Raw genomic sequence first — 24,671 nt, forward strand, 5'->3', positions numbered from 1 at the left:
CTACTTTAGCAGTCATGGCCATAATAACTGCCATCGATTGTCCTCCTGCTATGTGCCAGAGACTTTTTATACATTGTCTCCATGTGAGGTTGGTGCTATTAGCTTCTTTTTACATATGAACCCACAAGGCACAGAAAAATTAAGCATGCTGGGTTCCTAGAGCTGGGAGGACTAGAACCCAGACTCAACTGTTCTGTCCACTTCCCCACACTGCTTTGAGAATGGCTGTGTCTCAGGCCTGAAGGAACTGCGTCCTGGGACACTGAGGGAACTTGCCTGTGGGATCACAGGGAAATCACTAAGAAATCATTGGGTAGAGATGGGAAAATGTCTGGAACTTGAAAAGACAGGAATGGGCAGAGACAGGAAACTATAGACTTGCAAGCTTGATCTTATTACCTAGCAAAATTCTAGAATCCTAGTTTTTACAGTAACTGGCTGTGTAACCTTGGGCAAATGACATTATCCCTCTGGGCTTTAGTTTCTTTGTCTGTAAAGTATGTGCTTGTATTGCCCTTATCTCTATGGTCCCTTCTAGTTCAAAGTATTTCATCCTAATAAGTTCCTTTAATGTATTCTGACAGTTTTAGTGTTTCAGCCCTATCTCCATCAGAGAACTCATTTTCACTTTGTATCAAATGCCTCAGCCTTTCTTCAGAGGGTGAGGGGTTAAGAAGATGGAGTTCGAAGTGAAAGTCATAGGTTCAAACCTCACCTCTTTTACCTACTAGTTAGATGGCCTTAAGCAAATTATGTAAACCCTCTGTACCTCAATTTTCTCCCCTGTAAAATGCTGATCTTTCGCACATTTCTATTTCACAGGGTTGTTTTAGGGTTAAATGAAATAACATAGATAAAATGCTTAGCTCAGTGCACAGAATATAACAAGTACCCAGTAAATGGTTCCCATCTTTCATCGATTCTAAGATGCCCCTTTCCCCCCCACATTTTTTCATCTCTGAAATCAGGATGCATCTTATGGTTTATGGTGTGTAGTAGTTTAATTGCAACCATTTTTTCTTTCTTAGTGGTATATAAACTAATGATGCATTTTGCAGTTAATTAAATATGGTATTTCCCCAGCATGATTCTCACCTCTGTGGTTCTCACTTCCCCTCTGGGATGCCTGCTTCTCTAACTTTTTGCCCACCATTATCTCTTCTACGGGAAAGCAGAATTAGGGATGACACAGCTGGGGAAGGGGCAGCCTCCGTCATTATCCTATCTGGCTTGTTCATTTTGCTGGTGTTGAAAATGAAGGTGCGAGAGGGGAAGAGACTTTGAAAAAGCCACAAGGGGAACGCAGGTTTTCAGATTCCTCGTCCAGTGTTCTTTCCCACGTCATGAGTGTTATTAGCATGGAATAACACCACAACTGTGACTCAGTTGCTCTTTACATGCCTGGGCCCCTGTCAGCTGGTGAAGACTTCCAAATCTACATATGGATTTTGGTGGAAGGATTTTAATCCTAGAGCCCCAAAGCTGAAATGATTAGATTGTTGGCTACTCTTCCCATTTGCAGAAACACAGAGTCATAAAGTTTTAGAGTTGAAAGGAAGATTTTTCCATGGAAACTATAGTATTCTCACCTTGTCAGTAGTCTGAATTTGCAAGGCATGCTTTCTGGAGGCAGCGTATTTCCTCCCAGTTATAGTGTCTACAATTTCAGGAGCTGACAGCATGTGGATGATTGTGTCTTAAATTGTGAATGGTTTCTGCAGTTTGACTGCTTCCGGGTTTGTACAGCTGAGCCCAATGACAAATCAGTCACACAGTCCAGACTTCTCATTAGTTCATTCATTCACTTCATCACCTAGCACTTACTGGATACCTATCAGTCACAAGGTGTGCACATAATCGCAGTTAATTCTCACAATAGCCTGATAAGGTTGGTGTTACTTTTTTTGCAGAGGGGAAAACTGAGGAACAGCGATGCTAAGTAACATTTTTCAAGTTGGACGTTGATGAACTCTCCCAGTGGAAAACAGGGGTAGGGTGCTCCAAAGCAAGAGAGAACTTTATTGTTATAAGAAAAATGTCTTAAAATTGAAATAGCAATGTGAATTATTTTACACTACAAGATGTGAACAAATACAAAAATACAGTCATAGCCTATAGAAAAGAAATCAAATGTTCCTTGAATATCTTATTAACTCTAAACATTAATTGTGTCAGTCACTGTTAACTGAGCCAATAGAACTCAGAGTAGTTCTTTTCCTTGTCGCGTATTTAGAACTTCAGGTGTTGAAAATATCCAGGGGAGCTGTTCTTTTTCTGGCTTCTGTGAGCAGCTAATTTCTCTCCCCTTTGGTCTCATTTTAATGAACACTCCTTTATATTAACAAGGATGTCTTTACTGGAGGCTTTACATCCAGAAATTTCTAAAACTCATTTTTTATTGGCAGAAATTAATCAGACTATCACTCAAAATTTTGAATAGAGCAGAACAAGTCAAACCTGTTTGCAAAGGGGCTTTTTCCATGACAGAATGTTCACTCAGTCTTTTGGGTGACTTCTCACCTTGCCACATGTTGGACCTTGGGCTTTAAAAGCCCTTGGGCAGGTTGACTTCTCACTCCAGTAATCATACTTTTTGAAAAAAGAGGTGAGAAGACAGAAGTCACTTGTTTCTTCCCTAGGCTTATGTGCTTAGACCAAGGAAGGGATCTCTATGGTTCCCTGGATGGCAGATCTGTGTTTCATGGGCTCTGGGTGCTTGCTGGCTGAGCCCCTCACTGGTTGTATCAGGGGCTGTTCTTTCACTCATTCAGTATTGGTTTTGGAGTATGGAGAACATTCCCAGTACATTCCAAGGGAGCACATGACACAGACCCCGCCCTCAGGGAACCTAACCATTTGTAGGAAATCTATCCATGTAAATGATTTGCACTGTCAATAGAACTTCTCTGCAATGGTTGAAGTGTTCTCTCTCTGTGCTCTCCACTAGCCACTTCATATGTGTGAATGTGACTGAGGACCTGAATTTTTTATTTTATTTAATTAATTGATATTTAAATAGCCTCATGTAGCTAGTGGCTACAGTGTTGGATAGCAAAGCTCTAAACTGTCATCTACTAGTCCTTACATTTTAATATGATTGCATCTATAGGAGTGGTACTCTTCAGCCCATATGGTATGGAGCAGAGAATGCTTGACTAAGATTGGGTTTCTAGACTCATCATGTGACCTTGAGTCCCTTCGCATCACTGGCTCTCAGTTTTCCTTCCTGTAAATGAAAGACTAGCAGCTCTGTAAGGACTTTCTAGCTCTGCCATTTCATTTGGTTCTGCTTGGTTCAATGGACCAGGGGGAGGGGTGTGTTTTATCACAACCCAGTGCTCTGAGGAGAAGGAATTTTGTTGTCTCTGCTCAACTCACGGGCATGGACTGTTTGTAAAGCCATTGGGCATGTAGGGGTTCTTTCTGGATGAGAGTAGTGGGAGAAGTAGGTGAGGGGAAGAGATGATTTATTCTGGGGGGCTGGTGAAGATGTGGAGGATGGAGGCCCTGGCCGCATTCCTGGGATGGCTATCCATCTCTTTAGGTGTTATAGTTGCAAGGATACACTCAGTTGTCAGAAGAGAAAGAGGTTGGAAGAAGTGGCAGGACTCTGCTGGGGCTGGCGTTTCAGGAAAAACTGAGAGTGTTTGGTTCATCTGAGTCTCCTGGTGGGTGTGCTGAGATAATTACATATGTAGGAAGTCAGGGAAGTGCCTTTGGTTATTTTGACACAGACTTCACTGCATGTTGGGAACCGTGTTCCCTGAATGGAAATGGGAACATGGCCACACAGTGACCCAGCATCTAGCCCCACACTTGCCCTGCAGACTAATGCCTGCCAAGAGTTCAGGGTTACAATCAGCACATTTATGTCCTCAGACCTGAGACACCAGAGCAGTGGAGGGAAGGGTGGGATGACCCAGGCTTTCTCTAATCATGATCACCAATATAGGCCTCTCCCCTGAGGTCAGTGGTGATGGTGGTGGTAATGGGGGCAGCTTTGGCTAGATCCTAAAAGTACAGGCATGCTTCAAGTTCAGAAAGGCAAAAAACCTGTAACTGCTTCCACAAAAGGCTACGATACAGGCATTATAGCTAATACCTTACTTTTGTATAGGGCTTGCAGTGTGGCAACTGCTTTACCCTGAATTTATTTAATCCTTACTGGGATAGTATTGAAATATCTGCTTGAGGAAATTGAGGGCAGAGAGGATGCGGAGCCTCCCCAAAGTTGCCAAGTTGATATGAGTTGAACCCAGATCATCTGACTCCAAGTCTTGTGTTCTTTCTGCCCCTCGTGGGGCCCAGGAGCTTCATGAGTGGCACAGTCAAGAAGTGCTGGGAGAGGACATGTCACCAAGAGGTCTGAGTGCTTGTCTTGTAGTGGATGAGGACTCCAACAGACATCCAGCAAGAACATAGAGCATGATAAGATGTCAGGCTGGAGGTAACTGGGATTAATTCTTACTAGCTGCTGGTGGAGGCCAGCTGCTGTCTGCCCTCTCCCAAGCCTGTGGGCCTTTACCTTTTACCTGTGAGCCTACCATGGGACAGGGGCAGGAACCACAGTCCCAGCTTTATAAAGAGGCGTGGCAGTGACACGAGTGCGGAGGATTCCCGACGAGGAGGCTCCCTGCCTTTCCCTTCATGGTACTTCTACTGACTGTGGTATGTCTACTGACTGTGGTACTTCTACTGGCCACTTCTGGGCAATAGAAGTCTCGTGACTCTCATGCCTCGTCTGGGAAGCCTTTCTGGAGGAAGGGGGATTGACAGCCCATGTCTGACCCTTTCTAGGGCCCTGCTTCTTATTCTCAAGATTAACCCCAAAGAGCAAATTACAGGACGTGCACATGAATTGAAGGAGAGACAAAGATGAAGAGCATGGAGTTTAAGAGATCAAAGAGGCAGAGGATTGTAAAATCCAGACAAGAGAAAGGAGAGCGATAGTGTGATCTAGATTTGAATTTGGGGTGTTTCTTCACATGATCTTCATGTAATTATACAACTTTAAAATTTTAATACATTTTCATTGTAGAAAGTTAGAAAAGTATAAAGAAAAAAATGAAATATTCCCATAATCCCACAACCCAGAAATACATTATATCCATATTTAGGATCATACCAAATTGCTATTTCTGAAGGTAAAAAACCACTTGAGGGTCACCGATTTCATATGATTCAACCTAACGTATATATAGTACATGTATCATTAGTATCCTAATTATTACTTTACATATTTTAAACATTCGTCCATGAAATTATAAATTACTCATATATAAAAATTTTAATGGCTGATTGATGTTTCATTTATAGCCATCTCAAGAACTGTTCTCCTTCTGTTGGACATTTAGGCTGTTTGCAGTTTGGGACCACAATAAAAAGTGCTGCTCAAAACCTCTTGTCTGCAAATATTTGTCCTCATTTTTCCTTAATTCCTTAGGATAGACATCCAAAAGGGGGATTACTAGGTTATTGTGTATGCATGGTATTATTCATGATTCATATTACCAGTGGCTTTCTGGACATGTTGGAGCAATTTTTCTTACACTAGCAGGATATGGGCAGGGAGGGCTAACGCTGAACTCCTGCCAGCATTGAGAATTATTGCCTTTTCAAAATCTTCACAAATTTAATAGATTTTAAAACATCTCATTGTTTAGTCCGCATTCGCGTGATCACTAATTAGGTTGACTACTTTCTCTTATGTTTATTAGCCATTTCTCCTTCTTTTTGAAATGTATATTTACATTCTCTGCTGGTTTTTCAAATAGGGAGTAGTATTAATCCTTTGTCAGATCTGTTGTAAATATGTTTCCCAGCTTGTCATTTACATTTTAAATTTTGTTTATGCTCTGATGCATAGTTTAAAATTTTACGTAGACAAAACCATCAATATTTTCCTTTCTGATTTCTTTCAATGCTAGAGAGCTCTTTCTCATTCAGGAATCAGTTAAAGACTCACTCATATTTTCTTTTAAGGTGTTTTTTATATGTTGTTTTTAAGATTTGGGTTTCTAATCTGTTTAAATTTTATTTTGGCGTATGGTATGAAGTTATGAAGATTAACTTGATTTTTCTTTTCCAAATAGTCCATTTTTCCAGCACTGTTTTTTGAGGAATTCATCTTTTCCTCATTGCTTTAAATTCTTCCCTTATCATAGATTAGGTTCTTAAATATGCCAGATCTGTATTAGGTCTATGAATCAGGCTCCATTCATTTGTATGTTAATTCTTGAGTCTGTTCCACCTTTTAATAATTGTAATTTAAAAAAAATATATTTTAATATCTAGTAGGTCAAGCCCAACCCATTATTCATCTTTTTTCCAAAAAATGTTTAATTACTTTCATCCATTTATTCTTCCAAATGGAAGTCTAGTTGAAAATCGCTTTGGCACATAATAGGTACTTAGGGATTCATTCAACAGATATCTGCTATAATATTTAGCTTTTTAATCCAAAAACAGGTTGATTTTATTTGAATTTTACTTTACTTGAATCTTCTTTAATGTCTTGCATTCCTGAGATAAACCCTTTTCGCATACCTGGCAAATCTTTAAATGAAATTTAATGAAAAATTAATTTTCTTTTTACAGCTCATTTGGACTTAGTTATTTTTTAGTGGTAAGAAAACTTTATCTATGATGAATAGTAGCGATTTTTTATTTGCCATGGAATCTTATCATAGAGTGAACAGCTGCATAACACACAGTTGTCCTAAACTTTAAGTAAGTTTGCCTTTAAAATGTTGTTTGCAGATGGTATCATAATCACAACCTAATTATTAAACTTTTTAAGTGCATGAATATTTTACAAAGATCCCGTATATGAGAGATTAATATACAAAGGAGGGAATTTGCTCTTCTCCAATTATTTCAAGAATAAATAAGAAAAACACTAAACCTTAAGAAAATCAGCCATAATCCCATTTTCCAGACATAACCACTGTGTACATGTATGTGTGTGGTTTTTATACATATACACACACCAGTATGTATACAATTGGGGTAAGATTGTACATGCTGTTTTGTAATCCATTTTCCCCACTTAACAATATACCATGAAATTTCCCGTGGCATTAGTTATTCTTTTACAGTGTCATATTTAATGGCTGCTTGGAATGGATATACTATAGATTATTTTATCAATCTCCTATGGGCGAACATTTTGGTTGTTTGTGATTTTTCAATAGTATAAAGCCATGATAAATATCTTTACTCCCTAACTTAACATTATTCTAATATTTAGCATATAAGCTGTGTTCTGAGTACATGTGCATATTCATCTATGGACAAGGTAACCTCATGGCTCCCTGGTCATGGCAAGGGCTCGTCTTCTTCAAGGAGCTGGAAAAGAGCAAAGAGGACCAGGTATTCCAGCCTCCTGGAGGTTTTCTGCTCAGATTACTGGAGAAAATTCTAAGTATTGGAAAATTAGTGAGAAAACAGTTTCAGAGAGCATGGAACAGAGAAATTTAGCAGCTTACGGCAGGTGGATTTGAGAGTCCAACTCACATGGGTTTGTATTTGCCACTCCCCTGTGCCTCCACACCTAGCTCTGTGCCCTCGCCAGCCTTTCTTCCTCTGTGAACTCCCCATTTACCATGGGGAACCAAAGAAAAGACCCCTGTGCACAGACTCTTCTCAGGCCTCTTGTTCTTTCACCCTGCATGCAGCTCCCTCATGGGGCTCTGAAGGTTTTTCCTACAGGTAGATGTTGGAGGTACCTCATCTCAGATGGTGGTCCTGCTATTGGGATGGGTTTTCAATAGAGGTACCTGTCAGAAACACCACCTGGACCTGTACACCTTTGTCTAGAACCCAGCCTCATAAGGGCAGTGGGGGAGAGGGACCAGGGAAGAAGGAATGAGGTGTGCTAGGTACAGGCTCCAGCACATAGAGATCAGTGTGGGAGGGGTGCCCATGACCATAGCTCTCTGGACACAGGAGGGGAGGGCAAGTGCTCCATCCACTGAGCAGCTGGTCTCCCTTTGGGAACAGAAGGCTTTCCTCTGCGTCTGGGGAACCTGGCTGGGGGAACAGGAGTGGTTGGAGAGCTCGCCAAACAGCCCAGATTGGGTAGGGGAGAGAAACAATAAAAATTCAGAGGAACCACACAGATAAGTGTGAGCAGCGTGGCTTACAGGTGTGTAGTGGGAAGATGAGGAGGCAGTTTTTAGCTGGTGTTTTCTGAATTTGCTCTATTCACTTACTCATTCACTCACTCATTCATTCATTCTCATAATCAACACTTATTATTGATCATCTGCTATGTGCCTGCCCCCATGCTAAGGCGACCAAGATGAGCAGGGAAGAAGAAAGGAGTGTTATGTTTACTTAGCATCAGCTATGTGTCTGCTACCTCCAAATAGATTTTCTCCTTCAGTCATCACCTATGAAGTAGGTATTTTTATCTCCCATGAGGAAACAGAGACTCGGAGAGGTTAAGTTGTTCAAGGGCCACAGCTAATAAGTGCTTTATTCAGGGTTATGCTTTACTCCCGGCTCTGAGCTGACACTCAGGATGTGCCGCCCCTGGGAGAGCTTGCCATCTCATGCAGAAGGTGGCTTGTTGAGCAAATAGTGCCTAGGCATGCCCTGCTGTGGCATGTACCTCAGTAGGAACATTTGAGAACCCCCTTCTTATCCTGCCATGATCCGGCCTCCAAGGGATCTTGTTAAATAAGTTTGCAGACCCACTCTGCTGGCTCTAGCCCTGTCCATAACCCCTCATAGATCCAGGAGGGGTCAAGTTGTCATCCCTCTACCAGCAGGGGTTGGAGGCTAGGGGAATTTCCGGTTTGGAAGGCTTCCAGGAAAGGCACTGCCTAGGCATCTAAAAACTCATTTCCTGTTTAACCTCAGTTCTCGTGGCTCTCAATAACTCCATAACAAGAGAGAGCCACCTCTGATTAAGCTCATCCTTCAAGCATAGGATCCCGTGCGCAGCCTTCATCTCCCACCATCTGCCTCAGCTCCCTTTTATCCCAGCTAAGGAATCTAAATCATTTCTCTTCTCTAGTTACTTTCTCTGCCAGCCCAACCACAGTATTGGGTCCCAGATAAACCATGAGTGTTAGACAGTGGGCCATGAGTGAAGCGGATGCTGAGTGATAGGATCTAATGGCTAGAACTCGAGACAAATTGTAGGGTCTCATTTTGACTTTGCCTTAGACCAGTGGTTCCCAACCACTTAGGGAGCCATGTACCCCTTTGAAAATCCCATGAAAACTGGAATTACACAGATTCTCTTCTCAGCAAAATGGACACATCTGGACATATATGCAGTAATTTGCATGCAGTTTCACGAGGTTCATGGCCCTCCCCCACCACAGACATTTTTGAGGCAGGGTTAGGGAGCCTGCTTTGGTTTACCAGGTGCTCCTGGAAGGTGTGGCTTAGTATGTCCTCTGGTGAGCAGAGTTGATGGTTACCTAGGCAACCCTTTGCAGACACCCCAGCTCCTTCTTGTTTTCCATAATTCCAGAGAAAGATTCTAGCTTCATGAGACGTTCAGATTACTCCTGGTTTCCTATTTAGCACTTGACATTGTTATGCTTCCTTCTAAAGAAATAGCAGGATCATAAGTCAGACTCTCTCTAATCTTGGTCATTTCCTAGCTTATGCTGGCTCCTGGTTATGATAGGTCCACAGGGGAACTTTGTGGCTTGTCTCTGGCAAACATTAACTCATTTCTCTATTACTCTTAAGAGGGTCTGGGTCATGATGAAAATCATCATGTCTTAGCTACTCTTCTCTGTTCCCCTAAACCCACCAGAGAGACCTCGGTACTCACCACTATGCTGTCCAGTCCAGGACCGTGCTGGGGATCCTGTAACCCTCTGCCTCTTCTCTAGTTACCACTCTTTCACTTTTTAGATGCTTTCTTAGAGGTTGAGTTTTATTATCCCTTTGGGATTTTCTTAATATTTGTCCCTTGTATGTCCCTGTATCATTGTATTTCTTACATAATATTAAAATTACATGTTGATGTGTCTGATTCTCCCCCTAAACTAAAAGTCCCTTAAGGTTGTTTTTTATCATTGTGCCCAGAGTGACTGGAACTTTACTGCTACATATAGTTCTCAATAAATGTTTATTGAACTGAATTGGGCAGTGTTTAGATACCCAAGGTAGTAACTTAGGGAGAGATTTAAAAATTGCTTAAAACTCTAGGAATCTTTCTGTGGCCAACCCATCCACCTCAGATATGGTCAGCCAGTTTATCCAGAAACCTAAACATAGTATTGGGGGACACAAGGAGTTCATGCTGTCTCATTTCCATGGGAGCTGTGTGTGTTTGTATGTGCACAGTTTGTGTGTGTGTGTGTGTGTGTGTGTGTGTGCATGCATGATGTGCACAGGCCTTTCTTTCTGGGTTACTGCGATTATTTGAAAACAATACCTCAACAAGTCTTTTTATTCTCTCCAGTAATCTGTCCATGTCTATGTCGCTTCAACACTTCTTCATATTTATTTATCTCCCTGATATATCTTAACATCTCTTTCATCTCAGCCTCTTTCTCGTTTGGTTTATATATCATAGGACTGGCTGGACAGCAGCTACTCTGAGTAGCAACTACACAACTAGCTCAGGACCAAGGACAGCAGCATGCATGTGCTTGAAGTGAGAGAAGGTGCTTTACTTTGCTCAAGTTTGTTCAATAATATGACCTTTCGGTGTGGCCCTTCTCACCTGTCAGGCTGCACTTGCAATTCTGCAAACCTGGTTATTACTCTGGCGCTAGTTGTTCTGTGTCTGTGGTGGACTTGTGTCTAGTCTGTGCCCAGTATGTTCCTGTGGCATTGCTTCCACCGATGGGCATGGTGGTGAGTCTAGGGCAGGAATGGCACAGCTGAGGGATCAGAAAGCATGGAGGTGGGAGCAGGGAGAAGCTCTGGGCTGGGGTGGGAGGGACTGCTCCAGGAGCTGCCCAGGAGGGTCTCCTGCTCTGAGCTCTGCAGTCAGCAGTTGCTGCTCCACTGCAACCCACACATGAATTTCAGGCCATGGGGAGCGGGGGAGAGGGGGAAGGCATTGGGGAGGTGCTGGGCATTCCCTGTTGGGATGCCTGCCAGAGTGCCTTCCACAATGACAGAGACCAAAGCTGGCTTTTCAAATCAACAGTTTCATCTTTAACTAGAGTCATTATATCCTGACTAAGTTAAAATTAATGAAAATTAAAATACTGTTGATGTGCACGCTGGGGAAGAGGGAGGGGGCTGAGAGTGAGAGTTCCAAGGAGCAAGCCGTTTATATGTCTGAACTTCCATGGCACACACCTTCTTCCTCTGAGTACCTCTGTAACTGCCTCTAAATATATTATAAAAGCAAATACTTTGCTAATATTCAAGAGTTGATTCATATTCATCACTGATTGATTCATCACTGGCTCATGTTCTGTGTTACTTTGAGGACCCATCCAAGAGTAATGCTCAATGCAAGAAAAAGACGATAAATCTACCACCATCACCACCATCCGTGAAGTATGAGCATTTTAATAACCTGGTCAGTTAGCAAAGAATCAGTTAGAAAAAAGTGATGGGCAGATAGAATCACTTCTGAAGTGGCCATTTCCTGTGTCTAGAGCACACTGAATGACGCCAGCTTCTCTGGGGAGGGAGGGTGAAGAGTGAGCCTGTGTGTATTGCAGCTGAGGTCTCAACTCGAGCTAATATTAAATCTTGTGAAGAATAAACAGAAACGGTTTGCTCATTAGCTGGGCTTACAGAGGTGTTACCCACATGTTTAAAGTGCTAATTATTAGTGATCTTTAATGGAGCTAATTTGGCAATGGTAAGTGTTACAAATTTCTGCTCTTCAAAAGTAGCCCATTAGCCAGGCCTTTATATCTGATATTGACTTTAGAAAGTTAATATTGAAATTGGCCACAATTAGAGTTCATGTGGAAGTGTGAGAGACAGAAAGATGGAGGTGGGGGTAGAAATAGGCACAGAGAGAGACCAGGGGAGGAAGAGGCATAGCTGTTATTAAGCACCTTTTGTGTTGAAGGCACCTTTGCACTGTGGGTGAAAAAGACTTGGTCCCGGGGTCACTCGTTAAGCACTAGCTGTGTGCCAGGCACTGGAGATACGGAGGCAAGCACTCAGTCCCTGTCCTCAGGAGCTTAGAGTCTAGAGAGGGATCCAGATGCAGCAGTAGAGATGGCATGACAGCGAGGTGCCTGCCGCATGATCTGCAGAGAAGGAGGAGCCAGCCCAGCCTGGGGTGGGGGAGGAGTTAGAGAAGGCACCCTGGGGAAGGTAGAGGGCTCACTATAGTGCAGGGCGGAAAGTGGTCCTTGTGAGGAGTGATGTTCTAATGCGTGTCAGAGTTGAGACTATTGAGATTGTTCCAGAGTTGAGATTGTTCCAATGCATGTCAGGTAGACATTGCTTCTCCCTAGTGTAAGGACTGCCCAATCTGGCTGTCATCTCAAGTCCCTGGCTACCACCTCATGTTGCATGAGGCCTCGTCCATTTGCTTGGAAAAGCTTAGTATTTAGCAATTACCAAAAGAGGTGCCCTTGTTGGTTTTTTTTTTTCCCTCTGTCCTTTTGCATTGAAATCAGGTTAGTGAGGCTTGTGAATGTTTTTATCTTAGAAGTCCCATGGCCCAGTGCCAGGGAAGAGGAGAAGTCTTCCACATCATCCCTCCTCCACAGCTGGCCCTCGAGGAGGGAAGGAGGATGCTTTTGGGGCTGGTTTGACATTCACAGGTGTCAGTGGTGAGGGATGGCTGCCAGGCATTGGCCTCACCGTGGGTGGATGGATCCCCAGGTTGGGGAGAGGCATTTGGATCTCCACAGTGTGCTGACTCTAAGCTCCTCAGTCTCTTCCTCCACCAGATTTATTCCTTCCTCTCAGTACACACTTCCTGCCTCAGTGGCAGTTGTTTTAATAAGAGCTCCAAGGAACATATTTATAGTCGCTGGAGGAGTTTTCCAACAGGCAGTTTCCGCAATAGCTCATTAGCATCTGTGAAGAGGAGACAAGACATTCACCTCCGTCTGTGTGTGTGTCTCTCTCTCCAGCTCTTTATCTCTAGCTCTCACCCTTGTTCCTCTCATTCCTGCCACCCATCTCTCCTTCTCTTGTGTTAATATAGGACTGAGGGAAATGAAGATCATCGCCTCTACCCACCGATATGTTCCCTCCCATCCCCAGCTACACTGACAGTGTCTTCTCTCAAGGGCTTTGCCCATCTAGTTGTCCCTACACAGAAGGGACCAATTCTCCTCCCTTTATGATTCAGTTCCACATTGCATCTTCATGGGGTCCTACATAAACTCCCGGCCTGCTACTGGCCTGACAGGCTCGCAGGAGGTAGCTCACAGACATTCTTGCTGCCTCTCTTGGAGCTCAGGGAGAATTTCAAAAGAGACAAAGTTCTAGTGCCCGATGCCCCCATATTCCATCACCCACTTCAGCAGGGGCAGAGTGTCCCGTCCTTCCCCTACTCCTTGAAGATGGAATGTGACGTGGAGGTTGGAGTCAGAGCCTGCTGGGTCCAGCTCTGTTCTGGAACCACAGCCTTCCTCTGGGACCAGCCATATTCCACCCAGCTCTGGCCGTGGCTGCAGCACAGTCCCAGCTCTCTGAGCTTCCAAAGACACTTGCACCACATCTTTGCTGACTCCTTCCCAAGAGCCCACCCTATGGAGATGGGAAGTTCAGAGTGAGATCCTGGAGCCTGCCCACCACCTCCATGCCCTCCTTCCCTCGCTTCCTAACCCTGCTTCTCTGTTCAGCCAGGAAGCTCTCTTCATCTCTGACATTTGGCTTGCTTGCCCCCTCCTCTCTGCCTTGGCATGCGCTGCTTCCATTCCATGGCTCTTCCCTTATTCAGAACCTGGTTCAAAGATCACCTCCTTTGGGGAGCACCCTGACGAATCACCTTCAACTCACCATCCTTACTCCCTGCCTTCTTAGGACCTATGCGTGCTCAGGTTCAGTCCAGCATTTCTTGAGTCCCCTTTGCATGACAGGCATTGTGCTCCGTGCTGGGGTAGAACAAGTAAGACGTGATGCGGGGTGTTAGGATCATTTAATGCGGAGGGGAATGAAAACACAGAGATGCCTTTCAGGAGGGATAGAGAGCAAGGTACAGTCAGGGACAGCTCAAGTTCATGGGAGGTCAGGGACACTTCACAGAGGAGATGACGGGTGAGAGAGAGAGTGAAGAGGTAGGATCAACAGAACCAAGCGACTGAGTTGATATTTGGGGTGTAGTAGCCAGAGGAATCTAGGATGCCTCCCAGGCTTCTGTGCCATCTCAGTGGATGATGGCACCAATAATCAAGATGTAGGGGATGCAAGACAGCCAGGTTGGGGGCAGCATGGGAGGGTCTTTATCAGAACCTCAGAATCTTACGTTATTTTTTATACAGAATCTAGTAGCTTTCTGGTGTCAGGGGAAATGGGCACTAGGCATTTTATTAGGCTGGAAACTTGCACAGAAATTGGGTCTCCCCTCCAAGGGAGAGAATTGCCTGAGATGAGTACCGTGTTCTTGGTAGATGTGGAGTTCCTGGGGAGAGGGGCGCTCTCCTTTGTCTGTTTTTTGTCCAGTCTTGCCCAATGTTCAGGGCTTTGTACCTGTGGGTGGGAGCGCAAGTGTGATAAAGAGGCATAAACCGACTGGCTCCTCTGTCCTCCAGGGCCATCTCAGGCCTTCTCTTGGTCTGTAAACATGATCAGTGATAGTATTTATGGTACTGAGAGTAGTTAGAGAAGGCAGGGCTCCGAGGGTTGCGGTAGCAAGGAAGATATGTTGTGAAATTAAAATATTTGATGCATGAGAGAGTGGTTTAAGCTACCAAAATTCTGAGCCATTTGGACAGGGGTTATTCATAAACATTCCTGCCACCAAAAACAAGACATGGTCCAGTCTCAGTGCCCTGGAGGGGAAAGTTATCTATCTCTTGGATAGCCTTTTGATTTCAGAGCTGAATTTGAGTGATGGGTTACAGGGTAATGGCTGAATCTCCGGAATCCCTGGGTAGTGGTGAGGGGTCTTCCTATGGTGGACATGGGAGGGGTGATGAGCAGCACCAGCTCAGATTTTAGAGGCTGTGTTTACACTAGGCTAGAGGATGCTTTTATCTGTCTCTGCCTCTGAGGCACCTCTGGAATAGAAAGACATACTTTAGTGTATAGGACTTCCTCAAATGTAATGTGCATATGAATCACCTGGGTTTCCTATTAAATGCAGGTTCTGATTCTGTAGGTCTGGGATGGGGGCCTAAGATTCTGCATTTCTAGCAAGGTTCTAGCTGGTAGGTGATGCTTGTTACTTTGAGTAGCAAGGCTTTAAGACTCACATTTAGGAAGCCATTCCTTTGAGCGCCCTTGCATTCTGTACAGGTGATGTCCTGTCTCTGGTGATAACTCATTGTTCTATCTGCACACCTGTCTATCTCTACCTGGAAGCCCCCTGCAGAGCAGGGACCGTTTCTTATTTAAGTATCACCAAAGCCTAACATGCGGCCTAGCTCATAATAGGAGCTTGATAAAGAATGGATGGATGAATGTCTCTGGGAATAGGCAACTGTCCAAATTATGCCCAAACCAAAGTTCTTCCTAATGAGATCTTGGGACTCACACTTGAAAGCCAAATCTCTTTTGTGCAGCAGATCAGTCCGTGACTCAGTGCCACTTTGATTGAGGCTCTCATGCTGGAAACTACAAGGATGGAGAGGAAAGAGGAGGCAGAGACCTTAGTGTTGGCAAATTTGCCATCTCAATGGTGAAACAGGGTGCAGGCCCACTTGAAGCACCATTAGAATATGTACACAGTTACTTCTAAATAAGTGCAAATCAAGGGGTTGTGACTGAGAACCAAAAGGAAATAAAGAGCAATCCATGGGTACCCTCACAGCTTGCACCTCCAAATGCTCAACATTTAGTTGTTTATTTCTCCACTTGTTGAAATCAGGATTGCTTTCTGAAGGAGGTTAGTATCCATACTTGGTATGGTTATCCTTAGTATCCTCCTTGCACAAGGCACCCAGCTGCCCTGGGGGAGCCACCAAGCCAAGGACAGGGCCTGTGACACAGGGCAGTCCTACCGTGGCCACGTGGGGCCACAAAGAGGCTGGGAGCCAGAGTGAGGATGATTGGCATTTTCCAGCATGAGACTTGGTGACTAGGAAAATGTGAAGAGGAACGGACAGCAGCAATGTAAGCATAACACACTTGGAGTGAGGAGGAGGCAGAAGCGGGGCTTGGAGAAGACCCATGCTGGAGATCCTGGGGAGATGGCGGTGGTAATTTTTACTTCCCTAATAGATGCAGAGCATTTCAACTTTGCTAATTAATGGAACAGCAGGCTTGTAATTCTGACAGCAGCAGGACACGAATGGGATGGCATTAGCGCTGAACATGCCTTTGTCCTTAAGAGAAAGCACACTACTCTCGTTGGGTCAGGTCCATGAGGGTACCCTCTGGTTCTCCTTTTTCCTGCAGTAACTCCAAGGGCACAGGGGCTTTTATTTCTTCTCAGGCTTTCTTTAGAGGTAGCGAGGAACCTACTATTTCAACAGGCTTTTCTTTTAAGCGGGGAAGCCGGTCTACGATTGATCTATAGTTTATAGTCTACTAGTACTATCAAATATACCTTGTATCATAGAGATAGCAACTGCAGTTGAAGCCTGCCTCTTTCAAGGTGTGTATGCCTCACAGAAGGTCTTCCATCACTAGTCTTTCATTTGGGTAACTTGGGTTATCTGCAAAATGGGGTGACGTGCCCTGAGCATCCCAATCCCTAAGCTGACTCCTGGAGAGAATGAGAGACCAGGGAAGAGTCGTTTTATCTTTCCAAAGTGCACTGAATCTTGTTAGGGAATTTCTTCCCAATATTTCCTTTCAAAGCATATTGATCTGATAATCTGAGGATCTTAAAGGCCAATAAACATGAAGAAAAGATTTTAAAAGTCTCAGAATATTAGAGGTGCCTGGTGCTCTGGAGATCACCTACTCCGAACGCCAGCTCTTGGTGTGATAGATGAGGCCAGTGACCTTGTGCAAGTTACTTTAGGAAGGGTTAACACTTCATTCATTTATTTATTCTTTCATCAAATATTTATTGAACATTTACTGTGAGTCTGCCCAGACATGATCCTGATAGTGAAAACATGTTGCTATTTCATTGGTCCTGTTTGAGTTAGTGTTCAATGAACTTACCCTTTATTATGGATCCTGACAGCTGGTTTCGCAAGGACCCTGGGGGAATTGATACATAGGATCTTCAGCCAGTACAAATAGGTTTTCTGTGCAAGGTCGCCAACTTCAGAGCTGCTGGACTAATTAGTTTAGCTCTGCTTGGCTTTATGTAATACATATATTGTCTAAAAGTTATCTGTAATTCAATTTTTGGCAAATGAAAAACTAATTCAAACCACTAAAGGCAATTTTTATTTGAAGAGACCCTGGAGCAAATCCTTTTATAATGTGAAAATCTTGTTGTTGTTGGAAATGATTATCCCCTCGTTAAGGATTTTGTAAATCTGGACACTTTAGGTTTTCTTATGGTGGGCACACAACCTGGGAGATAGCTCAGCTGTGGTCTGAAGTGGATGAGGGAAGACTTTGGCTGGGGAGGAGAAAGCCCTAGGAATCTTGGACTAGACTGAGCCAAGATATTGACATTGACTTGAGCCAATGATTGCAAGCTGCATGAACAAGCTGCTCCCCTTCTGTTGGGTCCTGGAGTCTGGAGGGGAGAAGGAAGAGGTGGGGCATGGTGAGTGGGGTGTGAAGGATGAGATTCAGAGCTCCCTCTCTCTCTCCCTGGGTGAGACTGAAGACGGGGTAGGATGGGGAACCTTTTGCTTTCATTATAGCAGATTCCAAACTCTTCCTTAATGTCTGGGGACTGTGTGGAATTAGAGCCATCTTGTGTACGTTAACTCAGTAGGGGAGGAGAGAAGAGCAGTGGAAAAAATAGGACAGGAGTTTGGGAGAGAAGAAGGTTACGTGGATTCTTGTTATACAGTAAAATCTCATTAGTTTGGGCCTTGCTATTTTTGAACTTGTAAATAATATGAAGTTTAACTTTTCGTATTAAAATTTTTTTCTGTAGAAATTAATAGCGTGCTCAGTGATATACAGGAAATTGTTTTTGAACTGATGTGTGGAAAGACATATTTCACATATGAAAATAAGCTATTTTGATGCAGAAGCATCATTCTAAACAAACGATTTATGTGTTAAAGATTATCCTTGTCTAGTTGGTAAAGCCTGATAGGACTCTTCCTTGCCAAGGAAGCTGAAATGTCTCTTTACTGCATGAAGGTGAAAAAAACTCTATGTATCTATTTGTAAATTCTGTAGTAATTTATATTGATCCTGATTAGTTTCTGCTGGTGAGATTTCATAGTTTTTCTGTGTTGGAAGATAAGGTCAGAGCATAAAGATCTGTAGAAACTAAGGATAGAAAGTACAAAACAAGGCTGATGGTTAGACCTTTCTTTTTTATGGTATTATTTTTTTCATCTGTTGCCCACGGTCTTCTCAAAGTGAGCCTTGCAGCTGGTTACCCCAGCATCAGTACTATGGGCCAGCTTGTAAAGAGAAGCAACGGATGAATAAAAAGCCTCATCATCTTCATTTGCTGAAAAATAAAAAAGAAGAAGTAGGTGAAATGGTCAGAGACACTTTGGAAATTTGTGTGGGGTTAGGATATGACCTCTGACCATGGAAACTGACGTTCTGGGGACACATCTCTTCTCCTCTTTGGTTGAGTGTGCAACTGGCTCATTTCCCTTCCCCAGGCCGGTGGTCTTAACCCTGGGTTGTTGCCAAAATTCCCAAGTAGGTCTCTTGAGACAGTCAATGTTTTGGGATTGACACAGCCCTGAGTGGGACGGTCCTGCCCAGCACGTTTCTCCTCTCTGCAGATTGTCAGGTTGGGACCACAAGGGAGTAAGCCAAGTGGAGAAAAGCAATAGAGGGGGTGTGTGTGGTCTCTGGTCCTGTCTCACTGAGCTGACACAGAACCTCATCTCTTCTGGGGTCCATCTCTGCCATGTCCCTAGTGGTAACACACAGCAGATTCCAGTTATAGCTCTCAGGGCTCTGAGTGTGGGCTGGCTCTCCCTGAGAGTCCTTGTCAGGTATTTGGGTTAAATGATAGGGGCACAGTGGGCTGGCCTGGGCTTTTGTGTGTGTGTGGAAGCTGGGTCCTCCTTTCCCACGCATCTCACACCGGGCTGGGTTGTCCTTTGAGGCAATTGTTACTCCAGGCACATTGCTATTTTCCATTCTCTGTGAGCTCCAGGCCTCTGCCTCCAACTCCCTTACAGGAGCTCAACTAGACCCCAGAATGAACTTTCCAACTGAGAGGTGAGATTTAGGTAGAGAATGAGCTGCTGAAGAAGGGAGTGTGTTTCCTTCCCAGGAGCCTGGTGTCTTCCTACCTCCTGTCTGTGGTGGATGGTGATGGTGACATTCAGGGGGAGGAGGAAGAAGGGTGGAGAAGGGTATTGCATTCACCTCTGCTTACCACTTGGGGATTTTTGTGGTTTCCTGTTCCCATTTGTAAAAGGAAGACCAAGAGCTGCTGTGCCACATGGAGGAAAGGCAAAAAGAATTATTTAAGGCATTGTGGTCCATCTTGATATTGATTAACCTATTCAACAAATATTTACTGAGTGCTTACTGTGTACCAGACACTGTGCTATGCACTAGAGGTACAAAAATGGTTTTTTCAAAAGCTCCCGTCTTCAAGTTGCTCACGGCAGCAGGGCTGTAGTTGTTGCCTCCAGGGCATGGAGCTTTGTAAATGTGGTGGGGGGTGACTTGGACTGTCCTCTCCTTGGGAGGGACCAGAAGGAACACACCCTTGATCTGTGTGGCCTGGAATCTGTAGACGTGTCTTTTCTGTTGTAGACCCTCTCCTGTTCCATCGGGCTGGGATGTAGGGCCTGAACAGGCAGAACTTTCTGGCCCATGATGGGGTGGGGAGGCTGAGGGTGGGATCCAGGGATTCAGCCATCTGGCCTCTCTCACCCTGATTGCATCTGTTTTGTTGTCCCACAGGGTCTTTTCGGAATGATGGTTTGAAAGCTTCTGATGTCCTTCCCATCCTAAAGGAAAAAGTGGCCTTCGTGTCTGGTGAGTATCTGTGGAACTTGCCTCTGTAATGGACCTAGAGAAGTGTGTGTGCACACGCGTGCAGGCACTCACTTTGTGTGTGAGTGAGAGAGAAGTGGGGGTGGAAGTGATACTTAGGGCAGCTGCTTCCTTTCTCCAGAGGCAGGCAGAAAGAGAAGGGAGAGCTCTCTAGTCCCAGCTGGGTGTTCTGGAGGACGTTCATAACCACAGGTGGGTGTCCCCTCCACACCTCACACCTCAAACACACATACACTTCACCCCACCCCACTCCCAGGCCTGCCAGGCTCGGTGGGAGCCACTGAGGTCCCTATGGGAGATGCTCCAGTTGGAGGAGTCTATCTGTTTCACACATTCCTAGAGGTTTTATTTGGGTTCATCTCCGAGTGTGTCATGGGCAGAAGGTTAAAAATTTTTCTGGCTCCTCCTTATCTCTCCTTCCTGGCAAAGGGAACTCAAGTGAGTATCTATTTATTTATTTTTCTGAATAATGACTTCCAAATATTTATTTCTGACTTTTCTTTCCAACCTATCTTGTGCACCTGGGCCTTTTAATGTCTGATTCAGGGGCCAACCACTTGTTTTGGAAACAAATTTTTATTGGAACACAGGCCTGGGCATTTGTTAGGTGGTATTTGAGTTTCTCATTGCTATTGCAGCAAGTTACCACAAACTTGGTGGCTTACAACAACAGAAATTTATTCTCTCACAGTTCTAGAGGCCAGAAGTCCAAAATCAGTTACTTGGCTGAAATCAAGGTATCAGCAGGGCTGTGCTACCTCCAGTGGCTCTAGGGGAGAATTTGTTCTTTGCCTCTTCCAGCTGCTGATGGCTGCCATCATACCTTGGCTTGTGGCCTCATCACTCCTATCTCTGCCTCTGTGGTAACATTGTCTTCTGTTCTTCTGTCTATGTCAAATCTTCCTCTGCCTCCTTCTTATAAGGATACCTGTGACTGCATTTCGAGCCCACTCATATAATCCAGAATAATCTTCCTATCTCAAGATCCCTAACTTAATCACATCTGCAAAGACTCTTTTTCCAAATAAGGTAATATTTACAGGTTTCAGGGATTAGGATATGTTTGGGGGCCATGACTCAGCCTACTACAGGTAGGGTCAATGGCTGCTTTTTCACTACAACAGCAGAGTTGAGTAGTTCCAGCAGAGACCGGATGGCCACAAGCCTAAAATATTTCCTATCTGGCTCTGTAAGAAAAAGTTTGGTGACCCCTGATGTAATTGAAGCCAAGCTATAGGTGCACCAGCATCACTCTCGCTGCTGGTTCTGGGGCTCCACTGTAGGCCTCCTGGATCAGAGTCTCTTGGCAGTGTGAGTAGCCAAGGATCACACGCAAAGAAACATGTCCAAGTGCTTATGCCTCGTGGACCGAACCTTTGTTTCTAGGTGATTCTGGTTGTCTACAAGGAGTAGCGGTGGAATCACAAGGAAAAAGCCAGTACAGTCCCACAGTGCAGGGTTCACTCCACGGGCACCACTGGCCTGGCCCGCAGGCAACAGCCAAAATGGGGAGCAGGGAGAGGGAGGAGGGGGTATGAGGAAGGAGAAACCAAGCAGCAGGTGTCTCCCACCTGACCAGAGGGAAGACGAGAGACCGATGGTTCAGAGAGTAGGGATGGGAGGTGAGGGCAGAGTATGCGATGGGAGTGTGTAAACCTTGTAAGGTACTAAGTGAATTCCGTATTATTATTATTATTATTAATAGTAGTAGTAATACTAGTGTTTTGTTGTTGTTGTTGCTGTTAGAGGAGAGTGACCAGGAGGCTGCCTTTCCCAACCAGTGTCAGGTGCTCGTATATCTTATGATACAGGGAGCCCGTCACTGAAGCACAACAGCCCCTTGGCAGGACCCTGTGGCAGTGATTTCAGTGTGGGGAGAGGCGTGAACTCGGATCTGAGTGCCTGCTGAGCATGTGGGGAGACCTCGTGTAGAAGTCCTGGGAGCCCCTGGGCAGCACCAGGCCTCTGACTTCTGCTGCTGCCCACAGCCTGGCCCCCAGGACCTGGCCCACAGCCCTCTCTGTTCACTCTCTTCTCCCGAGTAGAGGCCAATCAGAGCTTTTCCTCCTCCCTTTTTATGGCCCTGAGCCTTGTTTAACCTGATGTCCTTTCTGTCCCCTAGGTATCCTGCTCATGCTCCCATTTCTCTCGTGCCTTAGCTTCCTCTACCTGCAGTGCCTTGCCTACACCTTCTGCCTGTTTGAGCCTCTATTTTCCTTCCCAAGTCAGTTCCTACTTTGCTTCCTCCAGAAGGCCTCCCTGGTTTTAATGCATAGCCTCTGAGACATCCTTTTCTGCATCAGTTCGGGGTATATGAGTGCAGATACAGTACACTCTGACATGGGGACCCTTGTTTGATTGTTTCTGGTTTATTTTTTCCCATGTGAATTCAGTTGGAGCCTTGAGGCAGGGCCCAGTCAGCCCTAGAAAAGACCTTCCCCAGGGTAGAGAGTTGTCCTAAGAGAGCACATAGAAGCAACGTGCCACGAAGGCAATTGGTCATCCATGTGCGGAGGTAGAAGCTTCCCAGAGTGGGACCAAGGGGCTGCGGGTGTGCAGCTCACTCCCACGTGCGGATGTGGGCTGAACCACCTGGGGTAAGTCTTATTCATCTCAGTGCTGCAGGAGCTCTCGGGCTTGGGGAACATTGTCCTTCTGTGCCTGGGAAGGACGCTGATGGTGCCAGGGAGATGGCTGGCTGCATGGAAGAAAAAACAAAAACAGAAAACAGACCAAAAAAGCTTTTAAAAGACAAAACACAAGAATAAGACAAAATAAAGAAATCCAGAATTAAATAATGCAGTGTAGCCATTGCTTTGCTTTCTGAGAAGAAAGCCCTGCAGGGAAGGTGGTGGGCAGAGAAACAAACTGTTGTTGTACCCGCCTTCCCCAGAGTGCCCCCAGCGTGGCTGGAGTAAAGGAAAGCCATGCTGCCATGGGAACACACATTTGGAATCATCCGGCACAGCCCAGCAGCTTCTGCGTGTGGGCGTGTGCACGTGTGTGTGATAGGATCTGTGTCTGTGCCAGCCCTGCCCCTTCTTGCTCCGTCTTCACAACCTGTGGGGTCCCCCTTTGCCCTCTCTGTGGCTTCCTTTGTGTGCATGTACCTCCCCCTCACAGCACCCCCTGTCCCTTTATCCAACCTTCTTGTGCAGGGCCCATTCCGGCCCTGTTATCTTCATGTGCACTCACACCCTCCTTTTGGCCCCCTCCTTGTGTCCCTTTCTGCCCCCTTGTCTCCACCAACATCGTTCTCCATTGTTCCCAGGGAAGCTCCATGCCGCTGCGGCATGATCTTCTGTATCCTGGACCTGTGTCTCTCAAAGTGTGTTCTATAGAGCAATAGTCCCACAAGAAGATCCTCAAAAAAGGAAAAGGGGTTCTCCTCTCAAAAATAAGTTTGGGAAATGCTGCATATTAGAGCTTCCCCTTGGATATCTGCCATGTTCATCAAAGTGTATGTCCATCAAGCACATGAAAACAGCTCCCAAACTACAGAATAACCTAATTTCCTTAAAAAAAAAATCAGTGTATCCATTAACATCTTGCAGAAGTATTGTTTCACATGCCAGACTTTTGGTATGATTCCCCCTTGATGTATTTTTCTTGGCCCCCCCACCTCCCCAAACTGCCCTAAGGGGAGCCTGACTCCCCCTGAAAACTGTGAGCACCATTCCTCCTCCCAGCTCAATCAGGGAAGCCTTAACTTCCCCTCCTTTCTGCTTTGCCTCCTCACCAGCCCTGTCCTGCCCTGCCTCTAGGGAAGGGGATTATCGCCATTTCTAGAACATCAAACCATCCCCTCCCTCTTTATTCTCTACATTCCTATCCTATAGCTCCTAGCACTGAAACCTTGCACTAGTAGGCAAACAGCAGGTATTTGATGAGCAAGGCAATGGCATTTTTGAAGATCCTGCCACCATCTCTATCACCTTTTCAAAACCTGGCTACTTTTGTCTCCCACCCTCTGGGATCCACATCCATCATGCACATTGACTTTAGCATGTGGGTTCTCATTCTTCATGTCTTCTTATCACCCTCTGTAATTTCAGCAGCTGTGTCAATTATTGATCAAATCCTACAGCTTCATGGCTGCTTAGCCTCCTTGGCACCAAAGTCTTCCACCTTCATACCTTGGCCATGCACATCCAAGACATTGACCCTTGATATGTCTGTCTGTGGCCTTAGGCTCTTACCTTTGACCCTTTCTGATGTTCCCCTCTGGGAGGGATGGATGTCAGATAAACAAAACATATGTTGTTCCCTCTTCTCTGGGAGCTCATAATCCAGTGGGACATTTCCTGCCCTCACTGGGCCCTCCTCACTCACCCCAGCATTAGTTGTACTCTGCCTTCACTCAAGTTAGAGCCTAGCATGGACACCACGGCCAGACCTTTCAGTAGAGCTCTCACTATACCCCAGTACCCTGCCACCTTCCCCACCTTCCCTTAAGCCGCATCATACACAGTCGTGCTGTTCATTCTCTAGGGATGCTGGCCAGTGATGCTCCACTTCTCCTCTCTTCCAGAACCTCG

The 24,671-nt window shown here is 45.1% G+C and overlaps 1 protein-coding gene across 6 annotated transcripts in view; it reads left to right on the forward strand.

Moving 5' to 3' along the window:
• The window catches only part of KALRN (kalirin RhoGEF kinase), a 633,526-nt gene that overhangs the window by 159,872 nt on the left and 448,983 nt on the right, over nucleotides 1-24,671 (forward strand). For all 6 annotated transcript variants that reach the window (XM_087439724.1, XM_087439725.1, XM_014783031.2 and 3 more), the window contains exon 2: nucleotides 20,041-20,115. In XM_087439724.1, coding sequence (XP_087295850.1) covers nucleotides 20,041-20,115 — 75 coding nt within the window. The remainder of the gene's footprint in view (nucleotides 1-20,040; nucleotides 20,116-24,671) is intronic.

The sequence above is a fragment of the Ceratotherium simum genome, chromosome 15 (genome assembly GCF_057802395.1).
Source record: "Ceratotherium simum simum isolate JZ-2026a chromosome 15, ASM5780239v1, whole genome shotgun sequence".
NCBI lineage: Eukaryota > Metazoa > Chordata > Mammalia > Perissodactyla > Rhinocerotidae > Ceratotherium > Ceratotherium simum.